At 40.3% G+C, this 26,939-nt stretch overlaps 1 protein-coding gene across 1 annotated transcript in view; it reads left to right on the forward strand.

Moving 5' to 3' along the window:
- Positions 1-26,939, forward strand: part of KIF26B (kinesin family member 26B) — a 295,107-nt gene that overhangs the window by 214,167 nt on the left and 54,001 nt on the right. Inside the window, exons 6-10 of the mRNA XM_035558389.2 lie at positions 13,754-13,960; positions 15,166-15,259; positions 17,346-17,608; positions 20,520-20,703; positions 25,553-25,712. Coding sequence (XP_035414282.1) covers positions 13,754-13,960; positions 15,166-15,259; positions 17,346-17,608; positions 20,520-20,703; positions 25,553-25,712 — 908 coding nt within the window. The remainder of the gene's footprint in view (positions 1-13,753; positions 13,961-15,165; positions 15,260-17,345; positions 17,609-20,519; positions 20,704-25,552; positions 25,713-26,939) is intronic.

Consider the following 26,939-nt stretch of genomic DNA (forward strand, 5'->3'; position numbering starts at 1 on the left):
GGAGAGGCATTCTTTCCAAAGACAAGATCTATATCTTAATTTTGCCTTGTGTAGCAAAGATACTTTGTAAGAATGAAAAATACTTAGCTATTAGAGAAATAAGCACAGAGATGCATGGTTTGCCTCCCAGATGAGTGTTGCTGTGATGACAGTCCTTAAAAAATGTAGAGTTAATGTACAGCTATAGTGCTGGACGACAAGGGATGAAGACAAGTGCCTCAGAAGGCCAATTAAAAATCCACAATACTTGCCTTAAAGTCTGTGACTGTACCTGAGACTTTCCAGCTGGACCAATCTTTGGTCCATTCTGTCTAAACGTGGTACACTGTCAATTCCTGGAACTATTTGGAAGGATTTTGTGTAGTGAAAGAAATGAGGAAAATCCAAGTTGATCCAAGTTTTGGCTTTGGCTCCACCAGTGAAAAATCTGAATATTGTTGTGGTTGGCATGACTCTCCTTTGGATCCTGTCCCAACCCTGGCCACACTCCCTTTCTGTTCTTCTCACATTTCATACTGATGTATATGATCAGTCTGTACTCATGCAGTCTCACTTACATCAAGACATACCCTGTTCAGGTTATGTGGTATAAAACCATCCCTCACCAGACAGGCAGGCAGTAGAGCTGTCTCCTTGCCTACCACATGGTGCTAACTGAGGATCACATTTAGATTTGGAGTGTGAATATTTCATCAAGCTTCCTTCTATGCTGCACATAAAAAAATCCACTGTGCGTTATTTGTTGTGGTATCTTCTCCCTTTTATCTTTCTGCTATATTTTACCTTGCTTATTTGTTCTGCCTATGCTCTAAAATATTGTGGGAAGATGCTTCTAAAAAGCAAAAAAAAACACAAAAAAAAACAACCTTTTTTTTTTGTCTTCATTAATCTCTCTATTTTGTGCTGAGTGACAAAATGTTACAAGGCATCAAAGATCATTTCTTCCCTGATACTAAGCTACAGTAGTGACAAGCATGGAGGATAAATTATCTTAAAGTAGAAGATCCTTTTATTGCTCAAGAGAAGGCTAGTTGCTTCAATCATTTGTGAAACTTGTGCACTGACTGCTACTTTCATAGCCACTGTATGGCACGCAGTGCCACCCGTGACAAATAGCAGTGTTACCATAGACATTTTTGTAGTAGGTGGAAAAGGACTTTTTAAAGAGATGGATTTAAGAACAAATTCCTCGGTGTAATAGCTAGGATACCTCCCTCCGCTAGTGACAACAGTGATGTAGTGTCTCTGCAGGAATTGCTGCCCGCCAGAGGCACTGTGGCCTTTGCTGAGTGATCTCAGTTTTGAGAATGCTGGGTCTCGTTGATGACCCATGGTGACTCATGGTGACATCACCATGACCAGAGTGGATTTCATGAGTGTAGAGGAGATGAAGCAGACAGCTCTGTCTCCCACGTCCAAGAGAAAGAGGAGGGAGACATGGAATTGTTGCCTGCTCAGCCTCAATGAGGTCTTCCACTTGTTCTTATCCACCACCGGGTTGTTCTTTCTGTCTGCATCCGAAAAGAGAGCAATCAAATTGTCAGTGTAGTTCAGGCTATCTAAAGGCAAAGGCTTCCTAGGCTGCTGATCTTCGGATAGGAAGCTTATGTGGCTGACATAATTCCCATCCTGGCAGTAGGTGCAATAGAGGGAGCCTTGCTTGGATACAGAGTCCAGAATGAGATTACACTCTTAGCTACTCAAATAAATAACATATCTAGAAAACTGATTGCTTCGGGTTTAGGATTTGACGAGGCAGGATCACTTTAGCAGCTACAGTAAAATTTGTTAAGCCCTGCAGGACTGCAGCAACCTTATTAGACTCCTGTTTTCATCATTTTGCTCATATCTGTCATAGGTGATTATGTACCTTAACTGTTGCTACTCTGTTTACTGCTGGATGCAAATTATCAGCAAAGGAGGTGGAGTTGCCATATGCTTCTCTGTTAGATCATTTACTAAGAAAAATGAAAGCTTTCCATAACAATCAAAACTACTTACTCCTTCCATATGTGCTTCACTTAGATATCAGGAAGAGGTAAAGTTCCTACCATTCTCTTTGTTGTAATGTTTGTCGGATTGCTCCATTAATCTGAGGTTTTGAAACCCAAATATAAATGCATTTTTGCATCCTGTATAACTAGCAGCTTAGGGAAAAAGTACTATTATGACAAAGTTTTGCTTTAAAACAGCTCTTGTAATGACCATTGCATTCATACTCAGTAAGTCCTTATTTTGTGTTTTGGTTATGGAAAAAGCTAATTACACTCAACACAAAAAACATATTTGCAGGTCTCAGCAAAGTTCTTTTTGATAGCTCTTGTGGACAGCAGCTGCAGGCTATCAGTCTGGACCCTTGATAAATGGTTTTGACATTTTGTACAGACACCCCTCATGAAAAAGGATTTTTATTTATTCTCAAATGTTGAATTCTGCATTATTGATCAGGTGCCATTCATTAAAGGCTGCTACTTGCTAGAAAGAATTACACAGTCCCTAAGCTACACACAACATAATGAATTATTCTGCTGGTGAACATCAGCGTTAAAGCAATGCTAAGGTTGCATGGTTAAGCGTGCAAAAGTCAGGAAATGGCAGTTAAAGTTGAAAACAATGGGAGTTTTGCCTGAATTAAGATTGCAGAATTACGTCTTAGGGCATGTGCAAAGACTACTAGCAAGTGGTAGATATTAATTCCAGGGCAAGTGTTTATAGTTACCCAGTCCATTCACAAACACTGCCGTTATTTATTAAGGCATTTAACAAGGCTGCAAGCAGTGGATGAAATCATTAGTGGTAAGCGGCACCAAGCAGACGGGTATTTTGCAGGCTGTTTCGTGGTTGAACAATGCTACAGAGTTGAATTGATCAAGGCTGAGGGTCAGTAGTAATGCTATGCCATAAACCACAACCATGGGTGTAAGAAGTTAGTTGCTCACTGTGATGTGAGGCAAGTTTAATTTGTCAAAGTACTGTTTCTATTTAGCTTTCCCCTGGGGATTCCTGTTTAGTTTTCTTTCAGTCTGTTTATTTGTCTGCCTTTCTGGTTTGGTATCATTTAGCTAGTTACACTTGGTACAAAAAGCACATTTCCTGCACTCAACAAAGTTGGGTTTTCTGGTTCTTTGCAGTTGCTTCTGCCAGATGGCTATAGCCGGTTGCTACACTCTCTGTGTCTGTGCCATGAGGAAAGATGTACAGTCCTGACGTCGTGGTTCTGTGGTCAGACAGACCAGGATCAGTGCTAGGTGCAACATACCATCCTCCTTGCCTGCATGCTTGTGTTTCTTCCCATGGGAACACAGGATGCAGCGGAGATGAGCTGCACCCTTCCTGTAGTCAGACGCGTGCCCAAGAACCCATGCCTCAGAGTACAACACAGAGATCATTTGCAGTGGCAACATAGACTTAGATAATATGTCTTTGGATTTTTCTGAGTAAGTAAGAGCATCTCTGTACCACCAGAAGCAGAGTTTGCTGATCCTCCGGCATTAGGAACAAATTTTCTCAGACATGAGAAATGTTGTTGGCTTTCCTTGCCTTCAGGGGTAAGAGTCAGGTTGTAGTGCCTTCTAGTGGCTACTGCAAATTTCGGCTCCATGATCTCTACTGGTCAGAAAGCAATTGGATGTTAGAACTAGTTAAGAAAGGCATAAAGAGCAAAGTAAAAATACTCTGTATGCTGCTTTATTATTAAGAAATCTATTGAACATTTGCACCATGAACGTTGTACACCATGTCAAAAAGGGCAGAGTGGCGCTGGAAGAGATACAGAGAAGAGCAGCAGGATTAGTAAGAGATATAGAGGACTTAATGAGAATCAAATAAGGCTTTGCGTACATCATGGACGGTTGGGGGGAAGCATGAGGAGTGCTGTGCAACTCATAGGGACCCAGAGAGCTTAAGACAGCTGTCTCTTCTGATGTAAAGAACTAGGCAGCATCAAATAAAGTAAGCAGGTAGCGGACTCTTTTAAAAAATATAATAAAAGGAAGATGTTATCTATGAGAAATGTATATAAGGCATGGGAATCCTTGCCAGAAGATGCTGTAGGTGATAAAAGCTTACAGAGGCTAGTAAGATTTGGTTCAGGCTACAAGCTGGATCATCAGGGCCTGTGGCTCTCCCTCGACACTATGAGGTCCCTCTAGTTTGTGTCTTGGTAGGACGCAGGGTGAAGGAAATGGACCACGTTGGCACAGTGAGCCAGGCAGGTATTGTCAAGCCGCAGCCATGATGGGACCAGTGGGATGTCAGCGCAGCCCACCACTGTGTGAGGCTCACAGGGTTGGTCCCTTTTGGAGATGGGATATTACATATTTATGTAAACCTTTTAGATTCAGCTTGTAAAGCGTTTTGTTTTCTTGTCCCAAGCACAGTAAATAATCCTTTCATTTCAGAGGCATGCAGAATCAAGCCCACCATAAAAATTCATTCCACATATTTCTTTTAAGTCTCAACAAATGTATTTTTAATTATAGATAATATATAGCATTACAAATGGATCTCATTAATTCTAAGTGGCTGGCTGCTAAGGCTCTGTAGCTATTGTGCTTTCCTGTACCACTGCCAAAGTAGAAGCATGCAGGTAGTGTTAGATGTGATATAACATGAAAGAAAAGGTAGATTTAATATCATATTTATGCCCTTGGAAATATTACAGTTACACCACAGGAAGAGGAAGAACTAGAGTTCAGGTAGTCTATTTAAGTAAAACAAGCATTTCCTGGGATCTTGGATGATTCATTTATTCTTATGCTTTATTTCTTCAGTTGGAAAATGAGCATAGCTGTAAATAGGTCATAATCCTGTCAGGAGCTTTTGCAAAGCCCTGCAGGATCTTCAGATGGAAGGTTTACTAACCATATAAATAATTTCATTGCTTAGATACAGAATCTTGGTTTTATCATTTACTCCTTTTTTGAGTTTCCTTTTGTTCGTGGTTGTTCCTAAGAAGGGTCAAATTCAGATCTCATATGCTTCCAGGTAAATAAGGAATTATTGTTGATAACACTGACATTATAATATATTCAATTTCTTCCTAAAGCATCTAACTCTAATCCTTGAAGTCTCTGCTGGATGTTTCATGCCACATGCAGCACTGGAGGGTGGTTATGCTCCCCTTCTAGAGACTGTATTTCTTCTCTGAATATTCAAATGCATATTAGATATCTCATTTAATATGATGATTGTATCTCCTTCCATTTATGTGGACTGTCTTTAGCAATGCCAGCCCCTTACTTTCTTTGGGCTTCTTTTTTTCCCCTTGAATTCCCAATTCTTTTTCCTAGTAAGTACCATGAACTGTCCCTTTTATTTACTGGCTGTCGTTACCAACTGCCACTCCAAAGCTCTACGCATCTTTTTCCCCACTTATATACATTAAATCGTAATTTTTCACCTCTTCCAGCTTGGTTTAAATAATGTAAATCCTTCTTATTTGATTGCATTGCTACTCATTATTTATGGTGCTATGCCATACAATGTTATGTGCAGACTGGGGAATCTTTTTTTGTATGCAGTCATGGAGATCACCTTTATAAATAATGAAAAAGCTTACAATTGTGATTATACATCTTCTGTGCAATACCTGTATATACTTTGTCTCTCTAGCACTGAAAAGACATCTCAAAGGCACGCGTAAGAGAAACTTTGTCTTTTATCTGCATTCTTTCCACTGAGATTCTTGTTTCCTGAGACAAAAAACAGAGAGCCTTGTTCATCTGGGAGTTCCTGCTCTCCTGAGAATGTATAATGCGAAGCCCTCGATGCTACCCTCTCTCTAATTAGGCGTGAGATGACCTGCCGGCTTACACTTGCCAAGCCACATCGTGTGCACCATTCCCATAGCTTCACAAAAAGGAAACTGAAACTCGTAGAAGTACTGCAGCAAACATAATTACCAATGAGCATGTCTGAGACACTGCTACTGTTGATATTGCTACTGCTTTCTGTCCACACCAGTCCTTTCAGCAACCATGTCAGTACAGCTCCGGTGTGCTGGAAGGGCAGGTTTCTAAGAGGGAACTTTGAGTGGGGGAAGCAAAAATCCCATTAGTCTTTCTGCACTGCAGTGGGATATGAGCATAGCCTATGAGAAGGAGCCAGCTAATCTGGTGCTGCCTGCTCCTTCCTGCCATGGAGGCTGATCATAACCCCGTGTAGGCTGCCTTGTCATTGATCACAAGAGGGAGGAAAGGAGTTGCTTTAGGGAGACTTGTCTTACTGGTGTCAGAGATGTGCTTGCTGGGCTTTGTTGATTTCTCTGTATGATCTGCAGATGCCAAGCTGTGTTGGAATGTGAACAAAGCAACATTTGGCACATCACTTGCTTGGAGAGCCAGTACTGTACCACCTGAGTTTCTTGTATTAAAACAAGGGATAGTTTGGCCAAGCTGTGCAGTGTTCTGTGGCTGGGATTATAATGTCAATTAAACAGGACCAGGAAACATTTCCTGGGCACCGGAACTCAATCATCTCTACTCCTGCATTGATAACAAGGTCCCTGGCATGATATTGGGCTGGTAGACCACTCTCCCAGACAATGCCAGGCATGGTCGAAAAATCAGCACAGGCAAAGAACCACCTTAGTAGACCATTGGTATGGCCACACCGTATCAGAGGATGAAAGTTACAGGAAAAGATGCTGGCCGTTTTGTGCCAGAGGACAGGTTTTGCCATGTTTCCTTTGCTAGACAAATACTCCCTATCTGAAGACCCTTGTGAAGTGGTTGTATTAAGATGAGAAAAGGAAGGGGGAAAGGGGTGGGAAGCTGTACTCTAAAAGGTCACTGAAGTGAAGCAAAATATTGGTTTGATTTTGAAAGGTAAAGAGATCTGATGCCAAGGAAATGAGGAGCACTTGAAATTCATGGCAGCCATCCGTACTTGCTTCTCAGCTCAGAAAAATAAACTCTTATCAGAGTGAGAGGGTCAGTGCAAATTTTTGTCAGTAGTAGTATGCTAGAGGCTTAAGGAAGGCATCTGCGTACTTTACCAGTGGGCACATGCTTATGTGTCTGCAGATCCACTGCAGGGAGGATGATTTGCCAGCTGATCCTGTCTTGTTCATGCTGGGACTGCTGAAGGCTTTTCTGTTTTTCAGTTCTTATGAAAGTATCTGTAACAGTGCCACTTATAGATATTCTCCAAAAAAAAGGTGAAATTTCATCCCCATACATGAGCTCAGTTAGGCTGCTGTTGGCTCTGTCATAGCTGCAGATACGGTTCTGTGGATGCATGTGGAGAGTGTCAGAAGCTGGGAAAAATCCTCCTCCTGCTTGAGGCAACACACAGATTGCCCCAGCTGTGCAGGTCTGAAATGCAGACTTCCCTCAAAGAGATCAGAAACAAACAAAAGGAAAACAAGGAACACAGAATGTCTTTGGCATGAGGGGAAATTTAGGGAAAGGTTGTTTCCATGACAGGGTGATCCTGATGTCTTCTTTTTTTTTCTTTTAAGAAGGGAACAAATTTGCAATGCTCTGTGTTATCTAGCAAATGCTGAAGTAGCAGTGTGAGAGCTGAGTGACTGGGCTGATGGGACGTACATGCTGGTTTCAGATGGCATAGGTGCTCAGCATTGTCTTTCAGCCGTACCAAATTACAGGGACAAGACTCAAAGCTACTGCTGACACAAACAAGACAGAGGTCATCAAGCCATGCCCTGTGACCTGAGCGTATTTCACACCAGATTTTACTGAGTTTATTAATAAAGTTACATCAGGCAATCAACAAAAAGATACAATCCTGATAAGGGTAAGTTCTTAAGATAAGAATAATAACATTGGTGTTTGGTTACAACGCATGTAAACTACTCCCCTTTATTGCTGGAAGTGCCAATTAGTTCTGCTGCTGTGCAGGATGGGCTTGATGAGCCAGTAAAGGAAATGTTTCCTTACTAGTTTTAGCAATGGCACGAGGAAGAAACAGAGGGACAGTTGTTAAAAAAGAAAAAAAAAAAAAGACCTGCGAGCCCAATGATTTTTTTTCAATTGTTTTCATTGCTTTTCCAGAGCAGTATTTCATTGCTTGCAGGAATAGTGACAGCCCTTTCCACACTGAATGTGAGTGATCTGGCCTGATTGTTTTCTAATTTCTGCTGAAGTGAGGCACTGACACCTACAAGAGTTACCTTTGTGAGAACAGAAAGGGAGGAAGGAGAATGAGGCCCATGTACACATGCTTTCCTGACCAATATACATCAGCATAATTTACTGTAGTTTTTTTGCCAAATGTGACCAGCAGACTTCCATTAAAACACTGTCCACTCGTACAAATCTTTATTTGTCTCATTCTTGCTCCGTCTGTTTATCTTAACTTTCCAAATTTAATTTTAGCACAATCATTTAATTGTCTCATGATCTGTAGGAAAGACCCTTGAAAATACTTAAGAGACTGTTTCTCTATTCTCTGGGCACTGTAGAAAGGCTTCTAGCTTTACATCCATCATGCAAAAGCATGTATGTGCTTAAGCACTTGGGATGCCATAGATTTTCCTGTGCTGTAGTGTTTTGTGGCTGACTACAACAAAAATGCATGCCTGCCACCATTATTTACAACTGTAACAGTGAGAAATTACAAAACCCACTCTTCATTAACCTCCAATAAGGCTGTTCCTGCAGCCAGTGATTGCCATTACATTGATGGAGTGCTAATACAGCTCAATAGCCCCGGTTGGCCTGTCTCGCCCATGACTGCATCACAGCTCCTGCCTCCCACCACTACTCAGCACACGTCCAGCAGAAGCTGCTCAAATGATTGATGAGAAAGGCAGCTCATAAAGGCAAGCACAGTGCCCAAAGCAACAGCTGTCTAGCCCTATCCCTGCAGTAATTAGATAAATGAACCCCAAATGAAATCTTACAGGCAAGAGTAGAAGGAAGTGATAATATCCCCATTGCCTCATTCCAGCCTCTGCTTGTAGTTATTCTTCTTTGGTACAGATTTGACAGAGCTTACCTCTCCCCTTTTCCGCACTCACTTCACTGCCGGTCCTCCAGACAGACCCCTGCAGGCACAGGAGACATGGGAGTGTCAGTGGCTGGGGCTGCACTAGGTTTTCTCTTTTTTTTTCCAATGGCACCAGTTGTTCGAATCTGCAGAGCTTGCTGAACCTTTGTCCTTCTCTGCAGAGAAAGAACGTAACAAAAGGTCCATGGCAGGTCACAAATTGAGTTTACCAGGAAAAAATCCTGCAATTAGCAAATGCCATCTTCAAGAAATAGTTGATGTATTTGTAGGGATGCACTAGATAAAAAAGGAGAAAACAAAGGAATATGGTTCAGGCAGCTGAAACTGCAATGGAAGCAATTAAAAGGTCTGTGTTTATTTTTATGGTACGAAAGCATTGTGATATTACAGCAATGTTCCCTTGATGCTACAGAGTAGTACCATGAACAGTGACTATTTAATGCCCATAATTACCACATAGAGAGAAAATTATGAAAAAAATGCATATATATATAGTTATATATAAATTCAGAAAACATCTATACATCTATGCATTTTTTAAAAAATAGTTTATATAATATAATTATGCACAGAAATTAAATATAAATATGTATACAAGAAATATAAAGAAACCCTGTTGAGGAAAACTAAGCAGTACAGATCCAATTTTGCTTTTATTTATGCCATTGCATATCAGGTATAATACTGTGGAAGTAAATGACTGCAAAACTCATTCAAGAACAGAACAGTTATTCCCAGGTAGGAACTGATGTCTGGAGAAGTAAATGGGAGTCCTGTTGGATTTAGTAGTTGTCAAATCAGGTCCTGTGATCTCACAGGAGAAAATATATTAACAAATGTTTCCGGCATGAGCAGAATTAAGAAGTGAATTTATGTCCTAGAAGAGGCACAGTAATGATGCAGAACAAGTGACCTTTTCTTTTATTCTTTCTCTCCACTCTTAAGCTAGGGTAATTCTTGCTGAGTTCAGCCAGATTTGCAGGAGTGTAAACTTAGATCAAAATTAGACCCGGGTTGTTTGTTTTACCAGCAGCCCATGTCTCAAGAGAGGGCTTTCATCTCTCCCTGTAGAAACAGTCAGAGGTGCATCTAAGGCTGGGCGCTGCCAAGACCCGATCATTGGGATTCAAATAAGAATTTCTGGCAGACAGAGTGGTCCCATTAATCACAAGTGGTATCTCTTAAACCCTTCAGTTACAAGAGATTAGTGGAGAATTGTAGCATTGGACTAAAGCAGTAATGACACATAGGAAGTGAAGCAGAAAACCTGCTTTCTTCTTAAGAAGAAGTTCAATTTACAGTTTATTTAAATATAAATTGCAAGCATAAAGTAATAGAGTTCTTAAACTTCACTGTTCAGTTAGTTTCAAATTAACCATACTGTACTTCTGCCTTCCCCAGAGCGTCACTGTGATCTTCAACCTGTCTGTTCCTTAAATTGAACCGAAGTCTTTAAGTCCATTAAGTTCCTGTGCTATCCCCATAGCTGGCTGAATTACATTCTCCTCTTCTCGCACTGCCTCCCCCGTGGCGAGGATTGCAGGGGTCAGCACGGACTCCAAACCTCCCCCTGCTATCCCCCAGTCGTAAATCGCCTGAAAGACTGTGAAATGGCCGTCTTCTTCTATCGTTTCTACTGCTGTAGCTTAGTTGATTTACTGTCATCCTAACTGCTATTGGGAAATATTTTGCATGAATCCTTGGGTTTAAGTTACATGCATAATAATGTTTAATAATAGAGTGCCTAGCTAACGGCAACTGCCGGTCCTTTGAGGCCCAGGTGCACAGACCTCTTCATACCAGCTGCAAACAAACTGTCTTCAGAATGAGAAGTGGCTCAGTTATCAGGATACGCACATATAGCCAATGCAGTATTCCTTTGCCCTAACACACAGGAGAAATTAGATCTGAAAATAAAACTCCCCAATACACAGGAAATACAGAGGTTCATGGCAATAGCGTATTTTTCTTGTGAATTGTCTGTATGTGCTAGAGCTGAGGAGCCGAATGGTCAGAAAGTATATGTCATTAGACATCTCCTGGGACTTCTGAGATGAGTTCCTTTTTATAGTGGTTCATTCGGTTTATCTGATGCTACTAAATTTTTAGGATTTCAGTTAAATTGATCTTTTACTCCAGGGAAAGACAAACCTGATGCTTGAGCTTCTATCACTATAGCTGTTGGAAGTTAGGAGGATTTGCAGTATTACTTCAGTAAGAAGTGACAGGTATTATTCTGATTTTGTGTGAAGAGGTTTAAGTCAGGGCCCAAAGCTTGTGATGTTATACTGGTACAAAACTGGTACCTGAACTTGAAATGAAGCATCCATACAGTTTGAGACCAGAAAGAATGTATTCATACCTATATATGAAGGGTTGTTAGATTTCACCTACTTTCCTTTCTAAAAAACAAAACAAAACAACAAAAAACTTACCCTTGGGGTATTCAATTAGCTCTCCTTTGCACATAATGATCAAGGATCTGGAGGACATGGATTCACAGCAGCCAAAGATGCACGTAAACTTATAGGGAAGTAGACTTGTAAAGTAGAGCGAGTATTTTATTTGATTTAGTTGAAGAATAGCAGTTAATTGGGTTTCTAGAAGATCAGTCTAATACTCTTATAAAGTGACATCTGTTCAAAATAGGATACAATAGAAAAACCTAACTCATCTAAAATTGAAAATAGGAAAAGAGGTGAAGACTGATCTTGCTGACTTCATGGCGGCCTGCAGCCCCCTCACGAGGGGAGCGGAGGGGCAGGCGCTGAGCTCTGCTCTCTGGGGACAGCGACAGGACCCGAGGGAACGGCATGGAGCTGGGACAGGGGAGGGTCAGGCTGGGTGTTAGGGAAAGGTTCTGCACCCAGAGGGGGGTCGGGCACTGGGACAGGCTCCCCAGGACAGCGGTCACGGCACCACTATGCAGGAGTTCAAGAAGCGTTTGGACAATGCTCTTAGACACCTGGTTTGAGTTTTGGGTGGTCCTGTGTGGAGCCAGTACTTGGACTTGATGATCCTTGTGAGTCCCTTCCAACTCAGGATATTCTATGATTATATGTTTTGTTTTCTTTCTCCTCCAGGACTCAGTGTTGCCCTCCCTCCCCTCTGTGGTTACTTGACAAGTGCCTCTATTCAGGACACCTAGGGCTGAAATAAACCAGGCCCAGTTCATTACAACTGACTGGGGGTGTTGATGGTCTTTGTCCTCAGTAGAAATTAGCTCTGCTAATTAGATTAATGCCTTGGGCAAAATGTTGGAAGTGGCTTTTTTCAGTTAGGTGTTAGGTTTCATAACTGCTGAGCTGAGTGGTTGAAAAGAGAACCCATGCACACCCAAGCTGTATTCTTCCTCTTTCCCCTCAACTAGTCATGTAAAACTGAAATCAGACTCTTGACCATTTCACCATCTAATGATGAATTGTTTTCCTGGTTTAAGATTGGATTCACATTACCAGTTTGACTCACAAGCATATAGAGACAACATCACAAAAATACTGAACAATCTAGATTGATTTCTAGTCTCATTCTATTGTCTTCAGAGGAGTTGTGTAAAAAAATGAATTTTCCCACATTTGACCTCTCAAACCAGATGATTATTCACATGTGGGATGAGTTTGGGCAAGCATGAAATGAGGTCTGCATACGAAGAGCACCAATCTCACTGAGGCTGACAGGAGCCACAGCCTGGCCTGACTTCTGGAACTACAACACCTCCCAGTGTGTTTCTGCCATCCCAGCAGTGGCTGAGTGCCCACCCTGTGCTGAGGTGCCTCTTCATGGTGACTTGCATGCCAACCATGCGTGGATTTTAATACAAATGAGATATAGTTAGAACAAAACAATTAGGTAACAGTTCTCGTTGGCATGAAAGTCAGTCTGCCCTAGGACAAAGTAAATGAATGTGTGGCTAGAAGGCAAAAGCTGGCAAAGAGGTGAGGTTTGCCCTGTAAAGTTCAGGAACTGATTTGTCTGCAGGTAGTGAATTTATGGGGAGAAGCAAAACAAGACAGATTATCATCTGTATTACTTACATCTAAATTGCTTACCAAGTGGGCTAATGATGCAGTATAATCTCATTAAATCCATGAAGATGTATTTTTGTCTAGAAATAACGTCTTATGTAGCCATTTAATGAGTTGTGAACTAACATGTTTTAACAAATGTTTTATCACTTATTACATTTCACTCCCTTGATGATGATTTCAAAATCTGACCATTAAAACAGGGCTCTTTTCACAACTCTTTGATGATGACACTTAGATGTGACCAGTTCATCTTTTTGCATTTGGATAGAATCAGAAAGGTGTAAATTACAGATCTGGCTTTTATGTGCTTGTCTTATTGATCACACTACTGTGTAGAAACTGCAGTAGTTCTGATAGTTTAGCAGCCTAGATTACATTTCAGCTTTCTTAATTGGGCCACTAGGGTACGGTTACTTTTCAATTTATACCGAGAGTAAGACAAGGTGATGTAATACTTCATCGTTGTACTTGAGTAACATGGGCACTAAAACACCATGAGGTACCTTGTAATTCTAAATACACGAGGTGCTTGTTGAAGTAGACAGAGACAAGTTCTGGCTTTATGCAATGTGCGTTTTAGACCATGTTCTATCTATAATCATTCCTGTGTCTTCACTGACTTCCATGGAGCTACAGCAAAGTGAGTTGAGTGGCTTGGGTTGAGTGTTTTTGGAAAGTTCATTCGGCATACAAGAGTCTAGTGCATCCAACAGTCTCATCAAATGTGGTCATCTTTTTGTGTTTGCTGACAGGTCAAAGTCATGGTGCGCATTTCTTCCACGCTTGCCAGAGACACGTCTGAGTCCAGCTCTTTCTTAAAAGTTGATCCCCGTAAGAAGCAAATCACACTCTATGACCCAGCGACCTGTGGAGGTCAGAATGCTTTTCAGAAAAGGGGCAACCAGGTTCCACCCAAGATGTTTGCTTTCGATGCAGTTTTTCCCCAAGATGCATCACAGGTAGGCAAAGCCTGATCAGAACAGTAATCTAACAATAGAATGCACCAGAGCCAGACTGATTTCAGCTGCAACAGAAGTACTTTCAGTAGAGTTAGACCAGAGTCGAATTTGATCCATCAGTGTCATCGACAGTGAAATCAATTTATTAAATCATATCTAAATGATTGTGTGCTTTCTTTATTCTTTACTGTAAACAATTGGTCCTAAAATTACACATGCAATAAATGGGCTAAATGGTACCTAGAATGCAAATCCTCAATATCAACAAAGTATTGTATATTTTAAACGGATTATTTGGTGTATACAGCGATCTGATCAGAATGCCAGTTCTCTAATACAATTCTCTATTCATTAAGAAGTCAAGGATTATTTGTACACTGTTTTATTGTACAATTTACAGTAGAAGGTTGGAGATTTTAATCCACATATCTCCAATCATAAGTATATAATCAGTTTTCTCATTTTTATTAGACTTTGGTTTGATGAACTGTTACACAAATGCCATGAGGAAGACAATAAAAGAGTAAAGTAAACCAGAGAGTCTGAACCTTAACTCTAAGAATGTCCTGGGTAAATTTGTGTGTTGTACCTCTTAACGTACTGCTTCTGTCTTCTGGACATAACTGTCTTCAGGATGGAGTCTACTGCTGCTAAAAGCTAGGAAGACTCGTAATAAAATAGAGAAAAATAAAGAAATGTCACCTAGGTAATACCAAACATGCTGTTTTTCCCCCTTACATTTCTTACCCACCTGCTAGTGGAAATTAATTCAGTCCATAATTGGGGAAATAATAGAACCTGTTAAAATTTCTCAGTATTTCCTTTTCAACAACAAAAAAATATTTTTAAGACTCCTTAATAGACAGATCTATCGAACCAACCACATCCACTTTACAGTATGTGTATTTTGTTTAACCCCACGACAGATGTTGATACTCAGCAAATGAAACTTCCTTGAGAGAGCAAAAGTCTTGTTTCATGTGCTTACACAAATAATGCCATTACCATCAATAGTATCGGTCACACAAATGAAACAAGCAAGATTAGACTTTTTGATAATTTAGCATGCTATCTGGAGCACTGATGACATTATGACTATTTATACTGAAAGTACTCTGTTGATTTTCCTATTATTGTTGATAATTTTCTTTAATTTCTTTCTCTTTCTCTCTCTCTCTTTTTTTTTTCTTTAATATTGGTTACAGGCTGAAGTATGTGCTGGGACTGTGGCTGAAGTGATCCAGTCAGTGGTCAATGGTGCAGATGGCTGTGTGTTCTGCTTTGGCCATGCAAAACTTGGTTGGTATTGCTAAATTTCCCTATTTGAACAGCAAAATGAATATTTGTAACCAAAGGTTGTTAATGCTTGAGATTAGGGAAAACAAACCGTCATTTGTCTGTGCATAGTAATTGCATTTGAAAGTAGTACACTGCGTGCATGGCCTTATACTACACCTTCACCTTTCATTAACACATCTCTCATCTCTACATACTGTCTAAATGATGGACAACATGCTCTTTGAAGCAGAGGTTGTCTTTGAGTTCTTGCTTTATTCAGTCCCCTGAGCACTACAGCAATTGTTAGTATTCTCCTCAATTGTTAATGAATGATCCAATAGGGATCTATAGTTTTACAAATGTGCCTAGTATTGGAGACTCTTTGCCAAAACACTTCTGTCAAGCTGGGTAAAGGCTGAGTGTATCCACTCAAGTACTCGATGTGTGTGGTGACACTGTTCAAGTGCAGTGACTGGGCACTCAAATCATATGCTTTCTCTTCTATTCCCAGATTAGACAATTCTTTAATTACTGTTCCCTGTTCTGTCTCCAAGAAATCGTATTCTAATGGTTAACTGAATATTACCAATGGATCAAAACTCACTCTTTGCATCAACACCATTTCAGGTGTTCACGGAAAGACAATAAAAAGGAGAATCATTATCATTAACAAACTTTTCTTTTGAAATAACTGTATTTTATGAGCAATCATATTTTTTGTTCATGTTTATTGAGAAGTATTTTGAAAATAATGTCTCTTCAATGAAGAGCGGTTTGTTGTGAATGGGTGCAATGATCTCTATTTTTTACTGTCTCAAAGAAACAGATATACACACACAACTTAAAAGGATAATTCCATTTTTCAAGTGATAACAAAGATCAAACTGTATCAGGCTATGATTATCCCAATTTAAAGGCAACAAAAGCTGGAGAATACAACAATAGCTGCAGTACCACCCACCAGCTCTGGTACAATAAATGGAGCAGGGGCACTTGTCCAACTAACCACAGGACCCCTCTGGACCATACAGGAGTAACAGTAGGATGAACACTTGGATATTTAATCCTGTGTGACCTGCCAAACACTAGATGACAAGTGAGATGGAAAAGAAAGCCCTCAGATGCTGGTGACTCACAAGTGCTACATGTCCTTCAGAGAGGTGGCTTAGTTGCAGCTTTACTGGAGCACGAGTTGAGTCTCTGCAGTTGCATCACCATTCCACCAACCGTGGACACACACAGACACTGCCACAGACACATGCTTAAAAATATTTTGTCCACTGCTCTTCTTCCACATAGATTCAACATATGGAATAAAACAAGGCAAAGAAACCACAAGTACTTGCCAAAAATTATGTATACCTTTATACTTTGGCTTGAAAATTTAGAAAACTCGTCTCTATATACTGACACCTAAAGCAGCACAAGATAGAACTTGGTGTTTGTTCTTGTTCAACAAACTTTTACAGCAGAGACAAGCCAAAATTGTAAGTGCAGAATAAAATAATAGTAAAACAGGGGAAGCTTTAGGTCCATATAAAATATTTATTGTTGTGGACCCACTTCTGCAACAAATGACCACGTGTACCTGTTGTTTTTTTTTTCTCTTCTCTGTATAAAGTTACATCTCTGTGATCCTGGGACCAAGGTTATGTCAATGCCAATCCCAGTGTATGACACATATTGTAGTGCTTTGAAGTAAAGTGGTATACAAAGTATATCACACAGTATCTAAAGCAGGGAATTTTATAGACCATGGCATTCCTGCTCTGCTCAGTTCTCCTCACTATTCACCCATGGTACTGTCTGCAGTGTTGTGTGGTAGGGACCTGCAGACCCCCACCTGGGGCACTGGGAATGTCAGAGGAATACACAAGGTTACAATTCTTGAAAGTGTCTCAAGATTTCATCTGTTGGTTTTAAATGCTCTCCATTTTCCATGTATTATTTGTCTGCCTGCCTATCTGTCTCCCTTTTCTGGCTGTCCTTTTGGTTGTGAAGAAGTTGTTTTCATGAGGCTGATACAGGATAATATCACTTAGCAGAAGGCTGTGAAGGTCCTGGAAATGACATTGTTATCTTTTCTCCACCTCCCCATTCCTGACAGGGAAGTCATACACCATGATTGGCAAGGATGATTCCATGCAAAACCTTGGCATAATCCCTTGTGCCATCTCCTGGCTCTTCAAGTTGATTAATGAACGCAAAGAGAAGACAGGAGCCCGCTTCTCAGTCCGAATTTCTGCAGTGGAAGTGTGGGGGAAAGAAGAAAATCTTAGAGACTTGTTGTCTGAAGTGGCTACAGGAAGCCTGCAGGATGGCCAGTCCCCAGGTGTCTACCTATGTGAGGACCCCATTTGTGGCATGCAGGTGAATCCAGTCTTCATTTTACACTAAAACAAGCAACGTGATTTTTTTTGAGCTATTGAGATGGTTCAAATTCAAGAACTACCCAGAGCACAAAGTTTATAGACTTGAAAGTGTTTACTTTAAAACATGCAAGAACTTTATGACCTGCAGCTGCAGGGCCATCTGCTCTCCTGACCTAAATATTTGTACCTCTGGTATAACTGATGTTGAGCAGGGGCTTGTGTTTGCAATAAAATGTGAAAGCATTCAGTGCAAACAAAAATTCACCTCATTCTAAAAAAAAATAAAAAAGAAAGTGTGATCTCTCTTTTGTAAAACAACAAGATAAAATATTTACAGTACTGCACAAATAGCTGAAGGCCATTAATATGGCTGTTTATCTCTTTATAAACATTATTTATAGCACTTGCATTAGCAATGTTGTAGGAAGCATTAATCGCTACTTATTAATTGCTGCCAAGACATAAATTCCTGAGCTGGGCAAGCCAAGAATAACTCCAGATCTTCTCAGGTTTAGAGTTTTAGCAGGAATGAGTAACTGGTTCATGTATTTCCTGGGTAACCACTAGAAAGTCTCAGCAGCCCTTTTTATTTATTTATTTATCTATCTATCTATCTATTTATTTATTTATTTATTATTTTTTTCCTTTTGGTTGGGGGTTGGAAGGGCCTATTTTTTTCAATTTGTTGTCTGTGAAGAAGTGAATCTGATTTTTGTATGAACAGATGAAGGGGGAGGAGGGGGCAAACTAGCTTCAATACATTCTTTCAACCTTAAAGGCAACGGCTGCATCCATCCAGGAACTGCAGAGCAATTCCCTCCAGGAATGGGAAAATGGAGGGAGGAGGGAACAGACCCTGTCTGCCTGCTCCCTGTTTCCAGCTGCAAGCATCTAGGAATCATGATTCATATCCCCAAAAGTTGTGAATCATGAGATTTTAAACAGCAAGTAGTAAACTTTGTGTTTTATCTCTTTGTGGTTTAAGCCTTTTGGAGATAACTGAGAGCGTATTTTCAATCCTTTCGGTTTTACCCAAGGATTGCAAAGTTTCTTCTTGGTTTTAAATGATGATTAGAGTTCTTATTCTCACTTGACCCATAGTTTTAGTGCTTCACGAAATACTTACATTATCACAAGAGATCTCACCCCCTGGTATCTAGTAATGGGTGCAGTTCAGTGAGTATAGATGGGAGACTTAAGTCTTCACAGTTCCCATTGGGGTGATAGACGGGTTGGTTTAGATCTGAATTAGAATATGTATGCATGTTACATATGTTGCATAACTGTGTGACAGATAACCCCTCCTTAGAGCTTAATTCTTCTCTAAGGTATTTAAGCACAATAGCAATAAAAATAAATATTCCACAATAGTAGACTATTTTTACATACATGCAGATGTAATAGCCATATACAATGTGAATTGTTTTAGATCAGTGGAGAAAAGGTAGCTCCATGAGAGGGCTGTGCATCTCTGCAGTGTAAAATACTGAATTAGAGCAGGAGCAAAACCTCTTTTTATGTATGTTTGCAACACATAACAGTGTTCTGGAGTCATGTCCTACACCTGAATTCTCAAAATCCTCGGTTGAAGGCAGGAGATTATATTATAGCCATACAGATATGCAAAACCAGCAGCGTGTATAGCAAATGAATAATCACCATATGTCATACTGTCTGTCATTGGGCCTTTCCAAGTGTGCACATTCTCTTGTTGCTTACATTAGTGAGATCCGTCCACAGACTGGTCTGCCTTCTGCTTGCTGTGTTAACTCCTTCTTGCCTCCCTTTCTCTTTCTAGAGAGAGCTTAGCGTGCAGCTGTGTTACCCCATCCCGTGCCGAGCATTGGCATTATCCCTCCGTGGGCTGATTAATGATCACAAAGGGAAGGCAGGAGCACTGTCGTCCTTAGGGAGAACTTAAATTTTTGCTGCATTACCCAGCAGGGAAGCAAACCCCGAGAATGGGAATTCCTCACCGTATTTAAGCCAGACAAAACAAAGCCTATCCTATGGGCTGTGGGCCAGCTCTGCGTACTGCTAAAACTAATGCCATCGGATTGCACAGTCACGTGTCCTTTCCACAGGCAGGCTAGTCTTAGGTGACATGAAACATACATGCATTCCTAACATTATGGTGGGTTAATAATATCTGCCCTCCTATGCTGTCTATCACTCTGGAGAGATAAGAGCAGGCTGGTGGTGGCGATTGAGGTCGAGCAAATACGAACGTATGCACACTACCTGTCTTACTCCAGTTACTGGATTGCCCTATCTTGTGAGCAGGTGCCAAGGCTTGTGGTGCAAAGGGGCATGAAAGTGTCTTCCCTTCGGTGCCTCTCTCCACACACTGTGGGTCTGACCACAAGCTTCAGTCCTGTTATCTCACAGATTTGGCTGTGGACTGCTCCCTTCTAACACTTTCTGAAGAATAACACACGGGCCTGCCCCCGCCAATCTTCACCAACTGTTGGGCTTGACGTGTTATCCACAATAGCTTATTTATCTTCTAACCATTAGGAGGACACAGTGATTGCCAAAGCAGGAAAAAAACAGGCAGCAAAAATAACAAACTTTAATGAATGGCTTAAAATTCTGGAAAAGTAGAGGAACAAATGTGTGCATCTGTCCAGCCCATAGGACAGATGTTAGGCTTATTTGTAACAACTGCCACCAGAGGTACCCCAAGCAGTGACCCTCAGAAATGGGGCCTGGGTTCAGTAGTGGGGTACCTGGAGGACATGGCAATGTCCCTGCCAGTGCCAGGATGTCTCATTCGACAGGGCGCTTCCTTCTCCCCAGTCCCATCAGAAGCCAGCGTATCCACAGTGTTCATTGACTGCAGTTGTTGTCTGATAGTGTTGACTCCTGTGGAAGTTTGTGGGTAACTTCTTCCCTGTGTTAACCCCCAGCTCCAGAACCAGAGCGAGCTCCGTGCCCCCACGGCAGAGAAGGCTGCCTTCTTCCTCGACGCTGCCATCGCCTCGCGGCGCAGCAGCCAGCGGGACTGCGACGAGGAGGATCACCGCAACTCCCACATGCTCTTCACTCTGCACATCTACCAGTACCGCATGGAGAAGAGCGGCAAGGGTGGAAGTAAGCTGTTCCCCCACTCCCTTCCCTTGCCGCTGGTGGCTTTGAATAAGCCTTTAAGCAGTGTTCTCTAGTGGTGAAAATTAGCAGTGGTCTCTGGTGGGGTGGGTGCATTTAGACTGCTTACCCGTCTGGTGAAGATCCAGCAAAGGCCATTAAAGGCCACGAGGGATTATTGCCATCAATTGTCAATTTAGCTGCTGCCTTTGTGGAGGTATTAACAGTTAGTGCTCAACACTGTGTGGATGTCTGTGTTTAGATGCAAAAGTGCTCTTCAGGCTGGCTTTTAGTGTTATCTTTACTGATAGCTCCAGGGTTGAGATCATGGATGGAAATATTGTGGCGATGGGGATTCCCTGCCACCCTCACGTTGACTGTTCCAATCCAGCACCTCCATAGGGCAGAGTGTGTGGGAGCTGATTTTGCCAGTGCGTAACCTGCAGCTTTCCTTGGAGGAGCACAACGTTTTAGTTGCTGGCCCACCTGCATGTGTGCTCGTGGTTCTTTGTGTGAAGACTCCAGGCTGTAGGTTTGCTCTCTCTCTGCCATAGGTACTTTCACTGACTTGTGTCTTTATTCCATTTCCTATTTGTAAATGAGGAAAAGGTGCTTCCAGTATCTGCTGTGTCTATTCATATATTCTGTAATTTTCAAAGGTTTCTTTTGACTCTCACCATTTATATTTTTTATTATATTTATCTTTTGTTTCAAGTCTCCCAAACTGTTTATAGCTATACTTTTTTTTTTTTTTTTAGCAAATTCCAGTGATAAACGATTTGTACAAGATAAGGAGAACCCCCACCCAAAAGACAAACTTTCCTGTTATTTTTTTTTTTTTAATAAATTTTTACAGGGAAAAATTGTTTGTTTGAAAGACACCTGAGACCTCTTTTTTTTTTTTTTTAAATTGGTGGCTTAAACAGTTTTGCAGATATAATACATATTTCTGTTCCTGGCTCTGCATAGGTCATTTGTCATAAGGAGTAGATTGCAAGTAATGATGTGTAGTGGGTGAACACCACTGCAGCATTAATGTCTGATGTTTGAATGCAGAAAATTTACATTTACTGTACTTACAATGTGAGAGAGAAAACCAGAAAGTTGTTCTAAATGGAAATGCAGTTTGCATGTGTTTAAGTAATAACCCCAGTGGAATTGGCAGGCAGAAAACTCAATTAACTAAAGGTTTATTAATTAACCACCCTGCGGTGGAAAGGAAGACTGTGAATGCTCAAACGGACTGGTGCATAGGAATAAAGATGGCTGACTTTGAGGGAATTATTATTACAGTTATTTAATACTCCCTGTTTTTTACTACAGGCAAGTACATGTACATTTATATTATTTTCAAATGCAATTAATAAAAGAGAAAAAAATATTTTCCTGTGGCTATAATGACTCATTTTAAAAAACGAAGATGACACGATCCTTGAAGATTATAATATGGCATGCTTTCCCAACTGCCTGTAGTTATATTTTCATCTCTTGGCCATACCACCTCTTGTCTTCAAGTTCCCATATCTGAGTGGCCTCTTGAGCTGGGCAGGGTCAGATCTGGCTGATAATTGAATGAGGGGGGAATTCCAGCTGCTCAGAAAAGGCACCTAGTGATTATCAGTGTCTCCTTCTGTAATGAAGGACTTCTCAGAAAACAACGTGCAGACAGTAGAGATACATAGATTCCAGTAACAGGATTAAAAAAGGCTCGGAAAAAAAAAGAAAAAGAAAAAAAAAAGAAACCTGCCTTCTAAAGGATGAAATTAAAGGGATGGCTAATGCATGATTTTGGTAAAAAAATGACAGTTAGAGTAATGCATCAGTACTGTACTTACCTCCTGGTTAGATTCGTTACCAGGAATGTCATGAAGTGGGCTTAGTACCACTGAAAGAAATGGAATTGTGGCAGAACTGGCACCGTCATTTTTCAGCTGTCAGCTCTGCAAAGTCTCTGTGGCCATTGACAAAAACAAGTGCTAGGATGTTCCGATTCTCTTCTTCTCTCTATAGCTGCCAGGTACATTAGTGGAGAACTTGCCTAACAAATAATTTCATTTTCAGGTCAAGCAAGTGGATCTGCCGTCCTGAAACACGTCTTATTTTGACTTGTAAATTAAATAAGAATGAAAGATCCAGTCCTTTCTCTTGTTCTGGATTTCCTCAATCTGTATAATAGGACTATGTGTGCAAACAATATGACTGAAGTTTGAAAGGCAGCGATTGTCTTCATTTTGTTTTGTTTCCCCAGTGTCCGGTAATCCTAGCAACAGAAATATTTATTATATATAATCCAGTACGGTCACCTGCAGTCATTTTTGGTAGCAACTAAACATATTTCCTTGTTTTTCTATGCAAAATCATCGGGGAGTACTCACAAAGGATAACTTCAGCCTTCTGAGGGTAGCAATCTTAGAGGACTTAGGGGATCCTAAGTCTAAGAGTTTAAGGACAATTAGAGGGCAAGGTTCAGAGGCAGCGAAGGTGCAGCTGCCTGCATGGTTCTCCTGGGGAGCATGACTTTTTGCACTGAGCTCAGGCATTTGTAGCGTGCGTGGATACTTCCCTGTGAACACCTCAGAGAACACGGTGTTGAAACATCCATGGACGTTTAATGGGTTGTAGTGTAATCTGGGGAACGTTACAGTACTTTGAATGTCTGGCTACTACTATTAATTTTAATCAGACATTTATTCTTCACTTCTTTTTCATCATATTCAACATGACTTAGCCGATATTGCAGTATAATTTGATATGTGGAAGTCTTCTTGCCAAATACCTAATGTAGCTGAAGAACTAACGAGACCTAAAAAAAAAAAGCCGCAGTTACTGTATTTTGATAATTGTTGCGAGAGATACTGGCTACATTATTGGAATATTATTGTCAAATTCCATAGCATAAACCACTTTCACAGAAATATTCATCTTCTTTTTTCTTTTTTTCTTTTATCTTTTTTCTTTCTCTTTTTCCTTCTATTTTCTCTCTTTAATTTGCTCTTTTCCTTTCTTATCTTCTCTGTTGTTTCGTTCTCTTTTTTCTCTTCATTTTTCTCCTTTTTTCTAATTTATTTCCACTTCTTCTTTGTTCCTTTTCCTTTTTTTCTTCTTTTATCATAAAAATCTATTTCTAGTTGTTTATTTTAATTAGCTATAACCTACAACTGAATCAGAATTTTAGCATTGTATATAATGCATTGTCACGGTTTCTACAGAAAGGCTGTGTATTTTTAGAGTTTTGTGTCATGCAAGATACCAGGTAGTAGCAATAAGCAGTGAGCCTTGTGCTTTGCAGTGCTTGCAAAATGAAATCTCTCTCCCTCCTTATTTTTTGAATGTAGGTTAACATCTTTTAAGTTACATACGCCTTTAGTATGCTGATGTTTCATATGCCTTTAGTAGCTGTATGATTTATATATTTAGATATGTATTTCATACTAAACTTTCTCTAAGTAAATCTGCAAAATGATATGATCATGTATCACCTTTTAGTCAACACGCAGCGTTTTACAAGTTTCTTCTTCACATATCTATGTGCACTTATTTCCTTCTGTGGATTTTCTTCTACCTCCTGTGGCACCTACATGCCTACATGCCATGGTACCACAGCTACTCAATGCAGGATCATTGAAAAATGTGTTTGTGGTTGTTAAGACGTTTCCAAAGCAATGAAATGGATCTGGAAACTTCTTTTCTAAGATCTCCATCATATAGTTGCTCCCATCGCCATCTTTTCTTGTGAGCAGGTCTCCCTCAGTTGTAATATATATAAATATTTTTGATTAGATGTGTGAGTTAGGGTGCTATGTAGAAATGGATGTGAATTTAGTTGCACAGAGGTAAACTCAGAAGTGAAAGTATTTCTACTTCTGTTTATGTTCATATCCTCAAAGAGTGCTAACTTTTGAGTTATGATGCTATAACAAAACTGTCTTTTCCTTCAGTTGCTTCTAAACTAACTCTTGAGAATAGGGAGGACTTGTCAAAGATCAGATGTAAAACAACAACAACAACAAAATACAAAAAAGGAAAAAGAAAGCAGCTAGGAAATTGTCTTCAGAAAACAGAAAATTAGAAGCACTTCTGTAAATTCTATGAAGTCCCCACCCCTGGGTTCATAAAGGAAACATAGGTTTTTCATAAGAGCAAATGTCTGTTAATCTTGGTATTTCAAAGGTAACATCCTTTCACTTTCAGTGTAGTTGTGTTGGTACAGAGTAAACATGACAGAAAACAGGCACCCACTGCCAGTTTTACAGAAACCATTTTCAGAACAGAACAGCTTTCTAACAATCCACTACCCACAGCATGGAAAACCTTTTCTTAGCCCAAATGATAATGTAAAAATATGTAAACTTACAGCAAAGCTGAATATCTCATTGATGCCTTGGTTCCTATGAACCTTCAGTATCCAAGATGGGAAAGATTAGAGAAAAACTGAAGCTATCACAAAACCACTGCCCACCAAACAGCAATTCTCAACATGTAGTTTTCCAGGCAGAGAAACAGAAATCTCAGAGACAGAAACAGAGCCAACTAAGGTATAGGCTAAAGGAGCTATATAAAAAAATAATAATAAAAAAAAGCACATTCTGACTGCCTGCCACAGAGTTAAACTTGCAGGAGTGGATGAGTAGTGAAAACCTCAGCAATTTTTAAGCAAGCCAGTAGCGGACAGAAACGTATAGCAATACAGGCTGAAAGTGAACTCGCAGGATCCCTACAGTTTGCTGCTGATACCACGAATTAAGAGAGGTTTCTGGATTGTTTCCTCTTCACAAGTCGTAGCTAGTCTTTAGCTTTCTTGGGAAACTGCTTTTGGAGGCACATGCTAACCATTTGCTTTCTTTGTTTATGACAGTGTCTGGAGGTCGCAGCCGCTTGCACCTTATTGACCTGGGGAGCTGTGTGAAAGTGCTCAGCAAAAACCGCGAAGGAAGCTCTGGCCTCTGTCTCTCATTGTCAGCACTGGGCAATGTCATCCTTGCCCTTGTCAATGGAAGCAAACACATCCCGTACAAGTAAGTGATATTCTATGTTACACCTAGTGAGAGGATGCTTGCTTACAAGCAGTTTACTTGTCTCACGGCAGACTTGTCATAAGCAGGGAGAGAGACTCCTGGGGTCGGTGCAGTCCTCTTGAGGCAGTCTGCAAAACCTCCCTGAAGTTCAGTGAACCCTAATCTAGCGGTATATCTGGTAGCTACACTGTATTTCATGTTCAGATTACAAAGGAAGAAGCCTGAAGATAGAGGACCTAGTTGCCTTAAAGATCTTAAGGATGAAAGTTCAACACATGAAGATTTTGTTTTCTAGGATTATTTGAAGATTTTTTAATTCTTTAAAGCTTCAGAGATCCAGTTTTGTATTTGCTCCATGGAGGCAAAAGTTGCTCTCATAAAGGAGAGAAATCATTATTGAGAAAAATGTTTTACTGTTCATTATGCACATTTTTGTTTCTCAAACGTATCAGTCACAATGTACATGAATCTTTGCCGTGGGATTATTTCTGTGATGCAAAGTTACTTTGCATTTTATTTTTGTGTGGTTTGAATCTCTGTCAGCCTTTCACTTGCAAAAAAAGAAGTAGACTCTATTTGTCACACTAGACAAGTGGCCTTTGCTACTTCAGGTGGCTTCTGGGAAATTAGAGGAAATGCTCACCTAGTAGGTATGTTTTGTACTCATTTCTCTTCATTGTTGTCTCAGCCCATTCGTCATGTGTACAGGTCTGAAAGCAAGTTTGGACTCATTACCCAACCCAGACAGTCATACAACTTTTATTTTAGAGAGTTTTCTGATTTTGTGGAAGGTATTGCTTTTCTCTAGCCTAAATCCTAGGGAGTAGCAACCAGCCTCATAGGAATAGTTTACGTAGCATCTTGTAATCGAACTGCTACTGAATGTAACCATCTGTGGAAGATGTGTGTATCAAAGCTGGAGTTGGGAACAGTAGGGTGACATGAAAAATGAACTAAGAAAGTCATTCACAGAGTATGTTTGAGTCCATAAATTCTACCTGTTTTACCATTTTGAAGACTATAAATACCATTTTTCTCAAGGTCATTTAAGAGTATAAGATATTGATAAGTTTTACTTCTTTGGTTTTGTCTTCATTTTAGAAAATAAAGATGAAATGGGTTTTTGGTTTTAATTTTATTTTTCTTTAAACATTTATTTACCAAAATTGTTTGGCAGTCAGGGCTTAAAGCGTGCTCTTCAGAAATATTCCTGTTCCTGGAATTCAG

The sequence above is a fragment of the Cygnus atratus genome, chromosome 3 (assembly GCF_013377495.2).
Source record: "Cygnus atratus isolate AKBS03 ecotype Queensland, Australia chromosome 3, CAtr_DNAZoo_HiC_assembly, whole genome shotgun sequence".
Lineage (NCBI taxonomy): Eukaryota > Metazoa > Chordata > Aves > Anseriformes > Anatidae > Cygnus > Cygnus atratus.